At 38.6% G+C, this 14860-nt stretch overlaps 1 protein-coding gene across 1 annotated transcript in view; it reads left to right on the top strand.

The window, feature by feature from the left end:
• slc35f1 (solute carrier family 35 member F1) overlaps positions 1-14860 on the top strand; it is a 101887-nt gene that overhangs the window by 77838 nt on the left and 9189 nt on the right. The window contains exon 7 of the mRNA XM_034005606.3: positions 3096-3250. Coding sequence (XP_033861497.2) covers positions 3096-3250 — 155 coding nt within the window. The remainder of the gene's footprint in view (positions 1-3095; positions 3251-14860) is intronic.

Genomic DNA, 14860 nt, shown 5'->3' with positions numbered 1-14860 from the left:
AATCTACAAATTAATTGATGAATTGACGAATTAATTTCTGAATAGTTTTGGCACAAATGGCGCTCCATGTGTGTGTGCAGCGCGGGTGGTAAGTCTACATTAGCTACTGTGTGTGTGTGTGTGTGTGTGTGTGTGTGTGTATGCCGGTATGTTTCATGTTTTATGACAATACATTACCATACATATTACAGTCTCATGATGTCAGGGTAGCTCCTCATCTGTTGTCATATTGTAGATTCAGCCTGTGCTATTCGTTTTTTCATATTTTCTGCTGGGCTGGTGCTTTCACAAAGGACACAGCATGCATTTAAATCCCCAAATTACATTAAAAGGGTAATTTAAGGACCAAACCTGACTGATAATGTTCCCTTTAATAAATACAACTCAAAACTAAGAGCATTCCTGATAGAATTTGGCAGCTTTTATTAAAGTAATGCAAAACCAGACAAGGCACTTATGTAATTAAGAACGCCTGCATCTGAACAATAATGTTGATGGGTATAACCAATGCATTTGTCAACACCCTGGATCACTGAACTGCCTTAATGGAATTGAAAATGATTTGTGTTCTAAAACCCAATATATATTTTCTTGCTCATTATCAAACATCTAACATCTGGTAGCCCTAAAGGTCACAATTACAGTAAAGCTGTGAATAGTCATTTATTTATCAAAAGATAGCATCAAAGTGTTAAAAGATCCATGTAGACAAGTCATTTATTGCCTTATTGTTTTACTATATTTAATTTTTTATACGAGTTTGACAGTACACACGGTATACCCTGCTACACAACGATTATTTCAAGTAAACACAGAGGAATGCAAGGCCAAACGCAATCGAAGCATGCTGCAGGCTGAAGGAATTAAAGGATGGCTCTAAACAAGACCAAGTTAAAGCTATGTGTGATGGCAAAACGACGGTATATTATGTATTGTGGTGTAGCGACAGAGGGGGGTCATAATATCATTCTGTGTATGAAAGTAACAGAATTGAAATATACAGAGGGGAATCTTAAACCATTCTCTGTGTCTTCTTGGTTTCCGGTCACAAACTTCCCCACTGACAAAGAATGCTTTTAAAGAGTCATAAACTAACTGCTGAACAAATGGCTTATCTTCACGATCGCTGAATGACAATTTCGGCGCCGCAAGCCAGACAGTTCTGGGTGCTTTGACACCTAAGACAGGAACTAGTCCATCTCATAAATCCAGCTGACAGGGGGCGGAGTAGTGGACCAATGGAGAACAAGGGTCAGTGTCGGAACAAGAACAACCAATGAAAAACACTCCACGTGGACTCAGGCACCGCCCAAAATAACCAAACTATCCAATCACAGGGGTCGAGAGAACATTACAAAAGTTTGAGCGCGACACTCAGACAGGGCCCCCAACATGAAATCCAAGGTTCTGATACACAAACCAGTCTTTGAACTGTGACAATCTGGAGATCCAACCTGCAACCAGCTGGAACGTAGATACCATTTTCGGACACTCTAATATGAGATAACCTATTCTAGTGTTTGCCTTGGTGTGGGAGTCCGCTGCGTAAGACGTCTAAAATCATAAAAGTACTTGTAATCAAATCTCTAACTTAGCTCCGATTAATCACCGGAGAAAGAGTTGAATGAACATTTGAAGTTGACAAATTTAAATATATTCAATTTATTAGCTAGTAGTGCTGGAGTTTGCAGTGGAATATCCCAGACATAGCCGGACGAAGAGTGCACATATTGGTGGAGGAATTGCTGTTTCAGTGGAATAGTTAATGACTCTAGTTCTTTGCAAAGACATTTCTTTTGTACCCTGAAGTGGAGACGAAACGCAAGGAAGGCAGACCCTGGAACTGTCCTTGTCAGCAGGAGAGCCTTCGAGCTCCTGTATTATTGAAGACATGGATCAGCTGGAGGAGGCAGCACACGTCCTTTAAGTATTCAATGAGAAGTGTTTTAATCCTCTTATGAACTCAAGAATAAGCAGACCTTAAAGTAAAATTCATGTTTTGTTTTAAGTGGAATGTAAGAAATGTATTATTGCTTTCAATTCATGCTTTGAGTTAATGAACACTATAGTATTTGTTTGTATGTGATTTACACAAATTGATGTGAGTTTCATAAGGGAATTATCATTCTGTGTTTAAGGCTAGAATCCAACTGTAGCTGCTTGATAATAGATCATTCTCGATAGGTTGTCTGAACCAAAATTATACATATGAGACTGATTTAACGATGCTTTGATTATCAAATATCAATGAAAGTAAATATGTGTTACTAACGATACCCCTGTTAAGACTAACCTTCGTCTTAAATAGCTGTCAGGAATGCAGTTGTAACCTTTAAGGGAATCTCCCATAGATTGCGTTGGATCACTGATCAACCAGCGGGAGAGGGGTGTCGCTGTTTAAACTTCCTTTTCTGTACTGTTTAGTTTAGTTAATTCTTCCTTTCTGTATTATTTTAGTTTAGTTGTTGCATCTTTTAATTTTTTTCCTTGATTTTAGTTTTATTTCTAATAAAACAGTTCCTTTGTTTTCACTAGAAACGTTGTCTAGTCTGATTATTCTGATAGAGGTCGGGTTCTACATGACTTGAATTCAAAACAAGGTATTTTATTATTACAATTTAAACTAGTCCAAATACAAATATTCCTTGCACACTACAGTGGCTTCCTAAACCGTACAGGGATATGCTGAAACACATGTCCTTTGTTTAGCCTGGTGTGCTATGTAAAAGGATTAAAACCCAGGGTGACTTCATGACTGTTCCTGTCAAACTCCAGGTCATTTACAGCCAAATTACATTTTGCTGAAGGAGCCACTGTATATCAATACCGGTGTTAATTGAATCCAAATAAGTCCCTTTATGGCAAGGTTAAGTAACACTGGTGCAAGAACAAGTGGAGGTGCATGTTGCGGCGTTCCCTGCTCAATGGCTTAACAGACGCCATCACTCAATCAAGCTCCATTAACCTTCACCTTCCCTTAAATACATTACAGCTTTGTGATGCAATAAAGCAAAACGGAGAGCAGCGTGCAAGTTGTTTTATGACTGAACCTGTCAGAAACAGATTTATTAAGTGTCTCTATTTTCTTTCCCCAGGGTTGCTGTATATTGGATTCAGTGCCTGCATGTTTGGCCTGTATAGTTTCATGCCAGTGGTCATTAAAAGAACCAGTGCCACAGCTGTCAACCTCTCCCTGTTAACAGCAGACCTTTACAGTCTCTTCTGTGGATTATTCCTTTTCCATTTCAAGGTAGGCAGTATTTTATTTTTCAGAGTGAATCTGCATTTAAAGAGTTCCCAGTACACCTCAGCATAGTGCTTTGTCGTTATTACTTGTTCCATCTTGTTAGCAGCCACACTTTTGCTGAAGACAGGTTTATTTCATCAGCAGCCAAACACTACAAAAAATGTTCCTGGTGACAGCTGGCCTCTAAAGTTAAAAGGCCTTTATACAGGCTCATTTCATTGAGATCAGTCTAGTATAATCAGTTCCACATACTGTATACATGAGTACTTTTAGACTTTACAATTAACACAAGCTGCAGCTTTTGCCAAGTTATAGCCATTTCTCTGTGTAGCCTAGTCAGGTAAAGCTTTTATTTGATTTCGTGTTTGGGAAGCTGCGTTCTAGCAAGATTTTACTTTCACAAAAAACAGTAAATCAGTCCCATTTAAAATGTGCTTACTGACTGTAGCTTCTGGGAATAATTAACTACCAATTCCTGAAAAGGCAATACCACCTTGACAGACTGAGATCAATATCTGTTTGGATCCACATGCAAGGATTGAAAACAACCCCACAAACTTGCAGCTGAGTGATACAACAAGCCAGTGGGTTAGCAAGAAGTATAAAACAAAAAGCCTATACACCTTTCCACAAAATATGTCTGAGCTCAGTGGCCATATATACTGTACTTGTAAGAGTTAAACAGTTTAGTGTTTTATAGAATCTTTGTGTTGCAGCATACATATCACTGCATATAGGAACACCTCCTAAGAGAACACTTCGGCTAAGAGAACACCCTTGTGGTGAAACTGATTTTTACCATTTTAAACGCTCCATTTAAAGTAACAGGCATTTCACTTAAAAGAACACCTTTTTGGCACCACTAGCGATTCATTCACAACTGATACAGTACTAATTTGTAACCTGATAACTCAACATCATCAAACTTAAATTCAAATGGTTTATTCAGTCTTTTCAAATGTGATCTTTCCAGAACTGCTGTCATAGCATTGCCTTGTTTTGTGTTCTGATTTCCACAACCTAAAAAAAAAAAGTTCATCCATTGGCTGTGACATTTAAGCGTAGGTGAAACCAGTGGAAACAGCGTCCCTTACAAATCAGTTTGTCATTTTGTGGGCCATTCATTTTATGGAAGGTTGGATTACTGCAGAGGTGAAGGGTTTCATTATGCAAATTAGTCTATATAATTCTGACAAAACGCATGCATTACTTTAATGTCCCCTCTTGACTTGACACATGCTGGCGGTTCTAAGGCAGGTGATTAGGTTCATCTTCCTTGGACATGGAAAGATTTACAGTGGTCTGATCCAGTTTTATTAACATCTTCCATGTAAGATTTTAAAGGAATATTTAATGGGGCACGATGAATTCAGGTACCCACATTTTGCACTGTAATCTAGGCCTTTTAGCATGAGTCTATTTTCCCTTCTCTATGTTGCAGTACTTCTCTCACACCCGCCCCGCCCACAAAGTAGAACCTATATGAGCTGATGAGGCTTAACAGGTATTGAAGGAACCTTGAAAAGTAGAAGGACAACATGCTTATTGTTGTAGGTAACCATTACAGTAGGGTAAGAACTTTGTTTAGTCTACATTTAACATTTTCCTGTCATCCAGAGAGCTGACAGTTTTACTGCCGTACCAAGGCCATAAACGGACAATGAAAATATTTTACAGTCAGTTTACGGACTTGGTACAACGGTACAGCAATACTGTCAGCACACCGGATGACAGGAAAACTTGCTTCCAATAAACTTTTAAAATAATTAAATGCGTAAGTTAATTGCCATTGGTTGGTACTCAATCGTAGAGGTGAAGGAACTTTTCTTGTTTTAAAATCAACACATTAATGAATGGATTTATTGAATACCTGCCGATTTTTTTAAAATACTTCGTAAAGGCAACTACGTGAACGAGTATCAGCGCACCCCCATTGCATAGCCATTAAAACAGGTCTCCATCCTTGCAAGGTGTGAGTGAGTAAGGTAGGTAAAACAATAACCTCCCCACCCAGATCAATATGTCCTCCAGAACACCAAAACAGAACAGTGTGCTGAATTATTTATTTTTAAACCTAGCCTTTAATCAGCAGTATTCAGCAAAGATCACTGAGTTTGGATTGCCTCAGGTCTGTAACTGGTACACGAAACGCTCTGAATTAAATTTATCTGGTCTTATATGGGTGCTCCAAATGGTATAAGGCACTGACTTCAATTTAAATTGACTTTATGTAGCCTTGGTGCGTGCAGTGACTCTAAATCTGATTGCTGTCAGTGTACTCACTTCCTTCATTTGTATCTTCCTAAACCAAATCTAACTAACTGCTGAAAAGAAAGAGACGGCTTGCCTGCATAATGGACAGTACTCTGTGAAGGTTAGACAGGGCAGGTTGGTGACGCTGCATTTCTCTGAAAAGTGCATAGTAACGGGCAGCACTCCAGATAAGCTGCATACTCAATGTTTTAAGCATTGAAAAAAATATGAATTGCTATTTCAATTTCATGCATAAAAGAATACGCATAGCAATTTTGTTGCACAGCTTCAGTTTGCATGTTATCAGATTTCATGTTCTTCGTTGGTTCCCGGTGTCTCAATGGTCACTTGTGAATATATTGCATGCGGTAGCTAGAGAATGGATTATAGAAATGCCAGGACAGCTAAATGTAGCCTGCCTGAGAATTGCCAGAAACATGTAACCAATACATTTCGGGGTTTTCATTTAAAAATAAATAAATAAATAAAAAAACACGGTTCAATTCATTCACTTACAATGCGTGTTTGTGACTGGTGATGAATAATCGACTGGATTCTTGATCCTTAGGATTTTTCGGCATTGTCTTAGTCCTCTTCAACCTATTCTACTGATTTACCAATCTGTCATCACATTTTTCGGAGGTAAATCTATATAATAAATACAATAGTCTGTGTTTGGAAAGAGCCAGGATGCTTTATATTGCTATAGGCAATCAAGAAGGAATATAATATTATCGTTTCTTTATTTGCATTAGTGCAATATTGGTACAGCTTTTATTTAAAATATCACAAATATATAGTATGTGCATGCAGGCCTTTTGTTAACTACTGTCTATTCCAACACTAGAATTAAATATATGTTTCTGTGTTTGTTTGCTTCACAGCCATATTGTTTGAGGTAAATAAAGCAAATGAGAATAATTGTTTTTGTTTTTATTGTAAGACCAAGTTTTATTACAGTAGGTCAAAGTAACATTACAGTTAAAATGTAAGGCTGTAGTTAATGCATACCCCATTGTGAACAGGATGACTGGTGGGGACGTCAGGCCAGGAAATGAATCCACAACACACAAGGCAACTGCGGGTGAAACTGAGATGCTACGGTGCTCAGCTTTTTATTTAACAAAAGACTTAACAAACAAAAGACTTTCACAAAACAACAAGTATGGTGCTGGTGCTTCCAGCACGAGTAGCAATTGTTATCTTTCTTTTATCTACTCTCTCTACTCCCGTTCTCCACTCACCGAACACCCAGCCCCGTGTGAGTGATTTCTGCCCCTATATAAACAGCTGTGCCAGGATTCAGTTACTAATTAACCATTCACTTGTATCCCAGCACGTGAACTAATTTGTGCAATCCCTGTGCCTACAGAATAATACACATTTCCTCTGCATGTGAAGTGATTGTGCAATCCTTGTGTCCAGTGGTTCCCCTACCATTCTACAGGCCCGGCGGTTCGCCGGGTCAAAAAAGGCAGCCGCCGGGCCTACAAAATTGGAAAAAAAAACAACCCATAATTGCGCGTGTGAAGTTAGTTTTCAGATTTGTTTTAGCGGAACAGGCTCTGCAAGGCTCCTGTGCAGCTTCGCCTTGCCTTGCCTCGCCTCCACACCCCCTACATAATGTAATGTATTTGATGTTTACATCATGTGAATGACCCTGTGGTTGTACTGAAACATGATTGGCAGTGAAATTACGGCCAATGCAAGAAGTGGCCAATTATCGCATCGAAATATGATTGGGTGAGAAATGATACACAACGCAAGAAGTGGATTATCATTTACAGGCACTCGGGTAAGTTTCATAACGATTTTTTTCTCTCACCAACACAGTTAAATTTTAAAACAATGTATACATAGCTAGCGCAAGTAGCCTACAGTTTGATTCCAGATCAAGCAATTACATTACAAAATATAATGTGTTGCTTATTAATACATTACAGTGGAACTCATGCAGGGATCTGTTAACATTAGCTAAAAACAAGGCAATACAATTGGCAACATTTTCAAACAGAATAAGATTACTGTAGAATGTTGCTATTACAAGCATTGCTTAATTAATTAGGGTCCTTACGTTTAATATGCAAATAACAGGTTTAAGACTGACATAACACGTGTTAAGCGTCAGCGTTTAAAAAATAAGACGCGTTTGCTTCTTCTAGTAGCTAATGTATAAGGTTTTTTTTGTGTACTTGAATATAATATGCTATTCCAATAGTTTATTTTTTTAAATATATTTTTGTGTAAATACACTGACCTATCCCTAATTAGGATTATTATAATTCAGTTTCAGCGTTGCTGTGACCATATGGTAACAGCTCGGTTGTGGGTTTGCTTGTGAAAAAATGAGCATCATTTGTACACATACATTTTCAAATCTTGAATATAGTATTTTCATTTTCCGACAAGCACACAAATGTGTGCATGTTAAATGGCTGAAGTAACATATATTGAAAGGCGTTGTTTAGCCACTTTCTTTTGAGACGTGGGCTCTCTTTGGTTACCATACACGGTTAGAAACATACTGAAAATAAAAACCATCATGAAAAAATATATAAATATATTGGGCCAGATAAAATTGCATCCGGGCCAGTAAAAACACTAGCTCAGTGGCCCAAGGGGCCAGTAGTTAAAAATCTAAACGTAGAGCCCTGGAATGGGTAATGACCCCAGGTCCAGCCCCTGGCCTGACAACACTGCGTGGTATGTTTACCAACTTTAAAAAATAAATAATAGGTTGATTGATTTGTAACTCTAAAGGAAATGCTTTGTGTAACTAACGATTATACAATGTGAATAGCGTAAATTACCAATGAAGTATAATGTTGTTAATAATCCATATGGGAGAGTATTTTCACTTATTTTGACACTTCCTCCAATTATCAATTTTCAGTTTGCTTGCATGAATTAAGATTTGTGTGTTGAAGTGTCAATGTAAGGCAAAACTTGTTAAATATCAAAGACGTGAGTGTTTGTTTGAAACACAGCCTGGAGGTTTACTCACTTCCAGTTCCGAATATGATTATCAGTAGGCCATGGCTGTTTTTTTTCTCCAAGCCACGAAAAATAAGCTGCACAGACGACACCTGCACTTTGTGCAAACAAATAACAGCAACCCCCCCCCCCCACCGGGCCGATGTGATTTTCTAGGGGAAACACTGCTGTGCCTAAATACAAATATTCATTTTAAATCACTCGTGCTACATAGCCCACTTTATACCCCATACACCACTATATCCACACCAACAATAACACACCACATACAACATAACACAAAAATACGCACACCCATACATTAGCATTAACTTACATACAGTATTTATTGAAAGCACTCATAACCTTAAGGTAATGTTGCATTTTACTCACCTAAAATGCATTTTATTCACATAATGTCTAAATTGGAGACTCAAATGACCCAATACCTTACCTGAAGCACTGGTAGCGCCAGACACCCAGCAAAATGAACGTTGCGGGTTCCTAACACAGATCAACTGGATGAGGAAACCAAATGAAACTTGGTATAATGCTCTCTTCAGCACAGATATTAACTGCTGTACTGTTATTCACATTTGTAACTGTCACTTGCTGGTGGCTAGAGCAGAAGAGATGCTGCTTGAGTGCTCCTGATTCTAAGGAATCTGGGCTTTGTTGTGATTTATATTCTGCCAAAATGCAGATGCCTATTAGGCCTGGCAATCCAGTTCTGGCTGCCTTTGAAGTTGGTTGGCTTCGCTGGTTGTTTTTTTTTTTTTTTGTGTGTGTGAAGTAGATTGAATCATCTGATTTGGAAACCAGACCACCGCTGCTACCCAGTACCCCAGGCAGCTGTTGAAACAACCCATTGAAATGTTGCTCACTGTCAACTGTTTTGTAAATTCCTATATAGTCTAGAACAGATATGTATTACTAATGGATAAATGCTGTTCTAACAAGTCTACAACCATCCTGCTATACATAGACACGTTCTGAGCTGGTTATAAAATCCAGTTCTACAAAAGATTTGGAGAAAATTATTGCTGCTTAGATTCTTTTGAGTCAGTTACTTGAATCACATTTCCAAGGAAATGGGGTTAGATTTGTTTCAGACATGTTTAGCAACACAATAAATCATTCAATTTGTTACCAAATTTGCTTGCATCTGTCTCGTTTTCATGTGAAGTACTAATCTGACATGCATGCTGTGGATGTAGGTCAAGCTGACACAATTAACGTGTTACTTTTAATCTGTATGTATTTTGCTCACATACTTTGTTAAGTATTCACCGTTTCTTGTATTCACCGTATTTTTTTTACACTTCTCAGAGAGATGTCAATGCTAGTTTTTTTCACATTCAGCAAATGCTAAGCAGCACCCATGCAGGGAAAACACTAACTGAGCCGTTAAACTCTCATCTTCATACTTGGTGGATGAAAAAGTATAATTTTGTTATTTTACAGCAACTTTTACAATAGTTAGAAGGAAGGAAAAAAAACATGTGTTTTCTTCAATTTCCTCTGAACTCCCTTAAAGTATAAAAGAAACTTGGCTTTATTGACAGCTTGTGGCAGAGTGGTTGCAGTGCGCAGGCGTGTAGTAATGTCACAGACCAGGAAGAAGTGCAAAAAAAAAAAGGTATGGGGCTGAAACTGAGAGCATTGGCACTCAATGTTTTATTTAATAAACAAAATAAACAGTTGAACAAAAACACACTAATAAACAAAAGGGCACATGGGCCAAAGTAACAAACACAAACTATAATTCTTATTATAAAAACTGGCTGGTAGCATTCGCTCTTACTATGGTTAATTCTCTCTTAATCTATGAGCCCGGAGTGGGTCTTTTATACTTTGGCTGGAGGCTTAATTACCTATTAGACAGTTACCTTATTAAGGCTCCAGCCACATTCCCACAGGCTTTATTGGGATGGAGATTTAACCCCATCCCTGCCAGCTACACTTTGAGATTTGGCTTTTCGCCAGCCTCAAATAATAAATAATCATGTTGGACGGCTTTCATCCATCCGCACATAAACACAATGTATTTATATAATAACAACAACAACAAATGAACTTAAATAAAATACACACAAGAGGTGGGCACACACATCACACAGCTGTAGATACATTTAAGTTTAATTGGAAGAAATGCATTCAATGATGTGCTGAGAGGGCCAAGACTGATGGCTCCCTCCATTTCTGCTTGGAATTGAGTAATGATTTTCATTAATTTTCTCAAGGGTGTTTCAGATTCAAAGAGTAAGTCGTTGTGACCAGACTTGGTACATTTAGCACCACTATAATTACCGTTTTGTAACTTGAATACTGTTTTGTTGGTGACAAAACATATTGATGTATCTCTTGCCATTGATGGCTGTAGTTATTACTTTAATTTAGAGCTATCTTGTCCAACTCACTATTATTATTATTATTTATTTCTTAGCAGACGCCCTTATCTAGGGCGACTTACAATTGTTACAAGATATCACATTATTTTTTACATACAATTACCCATTTATACAGTTGGGTTTTTACTGGAGCAATCTAGGTAAAGTACCTTGCTCAAGGGTACAACAGCAGTGTCCCCCACTGGGGATTGAACCCACAACCCTCCGGTCAGGAGTCCAGAGCCCTAACCACTACTCCACACTGCTGCCCTAGAGAGGGAGTTCTTCTAGAACCATACAAAATAAAAAAATAACAATATCGCAAAAAACGTTTAGTTTTAGTAGCAATGCCAAGATACAGCTTCTGTAGTTTGTTGCTCATTAAACATGTTGCACATTTACTAAAGTTTATTACTAAGACTACAGATGGCCCTTGCAGTCTTTCCAAACCCAAAATAAAAACCTTGAATGGATTACTTCAAAAGAGCCATCCTGTGGAGCTCTATACCAGCCATAAATGCAACAGCCATCTGTGGGCAGATAACTTTCAACAGCACATATTGTGTATCCTTCACTGGGTAATCTTCCTGGCTTTTGAGTACCCTATTTAACTACCCAATTCTGGTACATGCAGATACAAAACAGTAGCAGTGCAAGATGCGTTCCCTTTCAAGTACAAAATGTAACCATTACTGCATGGGTGTTTACCGCCTAGACCCGGAAACCTGAATCATTTATATAAGAGCTGCTTGACGAGCCTGTGACGCAGTCATGGCCCGCCCCCGAGGACATAAATTTACTGCACTCACAGACCTCAACACCATTTTTCCTTTCAAGACTGATCTGAAAGAGGAGAGCCTAGTTCAGATAAGTACTTGCTACTTTTTCTGTCTTACCGCATTTATTTTGTTTTACACAAAATATATATTTACACAAATGATATTTAGAATAATCGCTGCATTAGTTTTACTAATCACGCGTATTTGTGCACTACAGCCTGTTGTTTGTTACGTCCCACTGCGGCCTTGTGCTCCGTGTGAAGCCAGCGGCTTAAGTCACGCTTTCCCAGGGATCAAGCAGCATAAGTTGGCTGACTTTGTGCTCTCCCCCCAGGCTGCAACTCCAGCTGGAGTTATTTTGTTCTCATTTTTGCTTCGGCTAAAATTACGAGACGTTTGTATATTTTAAGTAATTGTTATTACTGTATTTTGTTGAGAGAATTTTTCTTTTTTCTCATTCTGTTTTTTTGTTTTCACAGAGAGTAAGCAAGGTGGTGCTGCGGCACATGTAAAGCGACAGCTGCTGGCTTTAGCAGCGTTGTGCAGGCCCAAAATACTTGCCACGACTTGTCCTATGGCAGTTATACTGCAATTTTTGCAGGACCTGTTTGACGAGGGGAAATCCCACGCTACATTTAAAGGTTTATACATTTATTTCAGCTTGCCATGTCAAAATTGACTCACTTCCTGGTGGGGCAATTTTTGAAAGGGGCTCTGTGGCTTTGTCCGCCTATGAAGGACATTGTTCCTTGTTTAAACGTGGTGCTTCATGCATTCAGCTAAGCTGAAATATTTATCGCTCAAAGCGGCTTTTTTGCCTACAATCACCTCTGCAAAGTGGGTGAGTGAGATACAGGCTTTCTCCATAGCGAAAGCCTGCTTAATTTTTACAGGACAAAGGTTAGGCTCCGTACTAATCCTGCCTTTTTGCCGAAGATGATCTCTGCATTCCACGTCAACCAGTCTGTGGAACTGGAGGCTTTCCATCTGCCTCCTTTCCAGTCTGACAGGGAGCGACAGCTCCATACGCTCTGTCCAGTGTGGGCCCTGGCATACTACGTTGACAGGACGAAAAGTTGGAGGCAGTCCGAACAATTTTTTTAGACATGGTCAAGTCCTGTCTAAACAGAGGCTTTCCAAATGGATAGCAGACACAGTCAAGACTGCCTATGAGCGAGCCAACTTGCCCCCTCCAAAGCTCAATGCCCATTCCACCAGGGGCATGGCAACTTTGTGGGCTTTTCCAGGGTGCATCTGTCCAAGGACATTTGCAATGCAGCGGTGTAGGCTACTCCCCATATCTTTACTAGGTTCTACAGACTTAGTCGTGGATCCTCAAAACCCTGGTTTTGGAACTAGAGTGTTAAGGGCGGCTTCTCAGTCGACCCTTACAACACAAGCATAGAGGTGAGTTTCTCCCTCAATTTCTTAGCCCTAGCTACTTGTTTGTGGGGGTCCGCATGGTAATGCACAAGGCAGCCTCTAGGCTTAGCCTTGTAGTATTCCAGTCATTCTGCAATATTGCCTTGGCAACGGCTTTGCTACACTCATCCATACGGTAATGATTACATTTCATACTTGAAAGAGAATATTAGGTTATTATCATAACCCTGGTTCCCTGAAATAGAAATCTAAACATTAACCTTCAAGGTCACTGCGTCCATAATTGCAGCAGGCTTGAAGGAAAAATGACGATGAGGTCTGTGATATATGTCCTCTGGGATGGGCTATGACTAACTTTTTCAAGTTTCCAGGTCTTTAGGAGGTAAATACCCATGCAGTAATGGTTACATTTCTATTTCAGGGAACATGGGACACCCCATATTAAAGCAAACAAACAAACTAACTAAATAAATACATAAATAAAATACTAGCTTCCAAATAACTTCTCTGTTGCTTGATGGAACAAAAACTGGATGTCCTTTATAGTGTCCACCAGTATGAGATTTATTTTTACTTTTTATAACTAACTGATGGAGGACACATTACTTGGTGCTTCTGGCTTAAGATTTTTTAACTGGTCCTGGGCACGGAGTCAAAATCACCGTTTCAGTGTTGTTAGATTAATCCCATTGAAATACAGAAGTATGGTTTTCTTTTTTCAGACAAAATAAGTGTTTTAATTTATTAGGCTTCCTTCCTTTAGTTCAAGTACTTTTCCTCCAAAGATGTTCTCTTAAATAGAGAGGAAAGGAATATTTCACACCACTAGCAGTTCAACTGGACCGTTACTGTAGTTAGCTTTAATAACTGAGTGTAATACGTTTAATACTTCTAAGATTAGAAAACTAAAATTTACTTAAACCACAAGCTCCTATAAACTGTAGTAACAGCATGTGAAAAGGTTAAGGTTTTAACAATTTTTATTTTATTAATAATAAATAATAATAATAATCTATTTTATATAGCGCAATTCATGCAGCACATCTCAACACGCTTTACAATCTAAAAACACACTAACACAAACATAAATAAATCACACAAATTATACATATTAAAACATAGCGTACAGAACACACGTACTATACAAATTCATAAAAGCAGATATCGTTTGAAATTGGCTGATATGCCAATTTAAAAAGAGGAGTTGACTTTTAAAAATATCAACATTTTTTTTAATCCTGAATTGTCTGTGGATGGGCATTCCATAACTTGGGTGCATAACAGCAAAATACCCTATCTCACATAGACCGGAGCCTAGTTTTTGGGACTCTTAAGAGCTCAGCTTCAGCAGATCGCAGGTTGGTGCCAAAGCGTTCAAGTATCTATAAGTATATATCAGCAGTAATATTTTAAAATCAGTCCTGGACTTAACAGGCAGACAATGCAGGGATGCCAAAACAGATGTTCTATGTTAAAAGGATTTAGATCTAGTTAGAATTCGAGCAGCCGAGTTCTGAACATACTGTAGCCTATTGAGAGCATGTTTTGAAGCACCTGCAAGCTAGGCACTGCAGTAATCAAGATGTGAGGATAGAGAGAGAATAGGTCTTAAACGGGCTATGTTACGCAGGTGAAAAAAGACACCTTGGTGACATTTCGAACATGTGCTTCAAAGGTTAGACAAGGATCAGAGATATCACCGAGAATTCTATCTTCAGAATGCGCCAATTTCCAGCTCATCAATGACCAAACTGAAGCTGCCCAATTTACTCAATTGAAGCAGAGAGTCAAGCAGCATAACCTCTGTCTTATTATTATTATTATTATTATTATTT

Source organism: Acipenser ruthenus, chromosome 5 (genome assembly GCF_902713425.1).
Source record: "Acipenser ruthenus chromosome 5, fAciRut3.2 maternal haplotype, whole genome shotgun sequence".
Taxonomy (NCBI): Eukaryota; Metazoa; Chordata; class Actinopteri; order Acipenseriformes; family Acipenseridae; genus Acipenser; species Acipenser ruthenus.
This window is presented reverse-complemented; position numbering and strand designations above follow the sequence as displayed.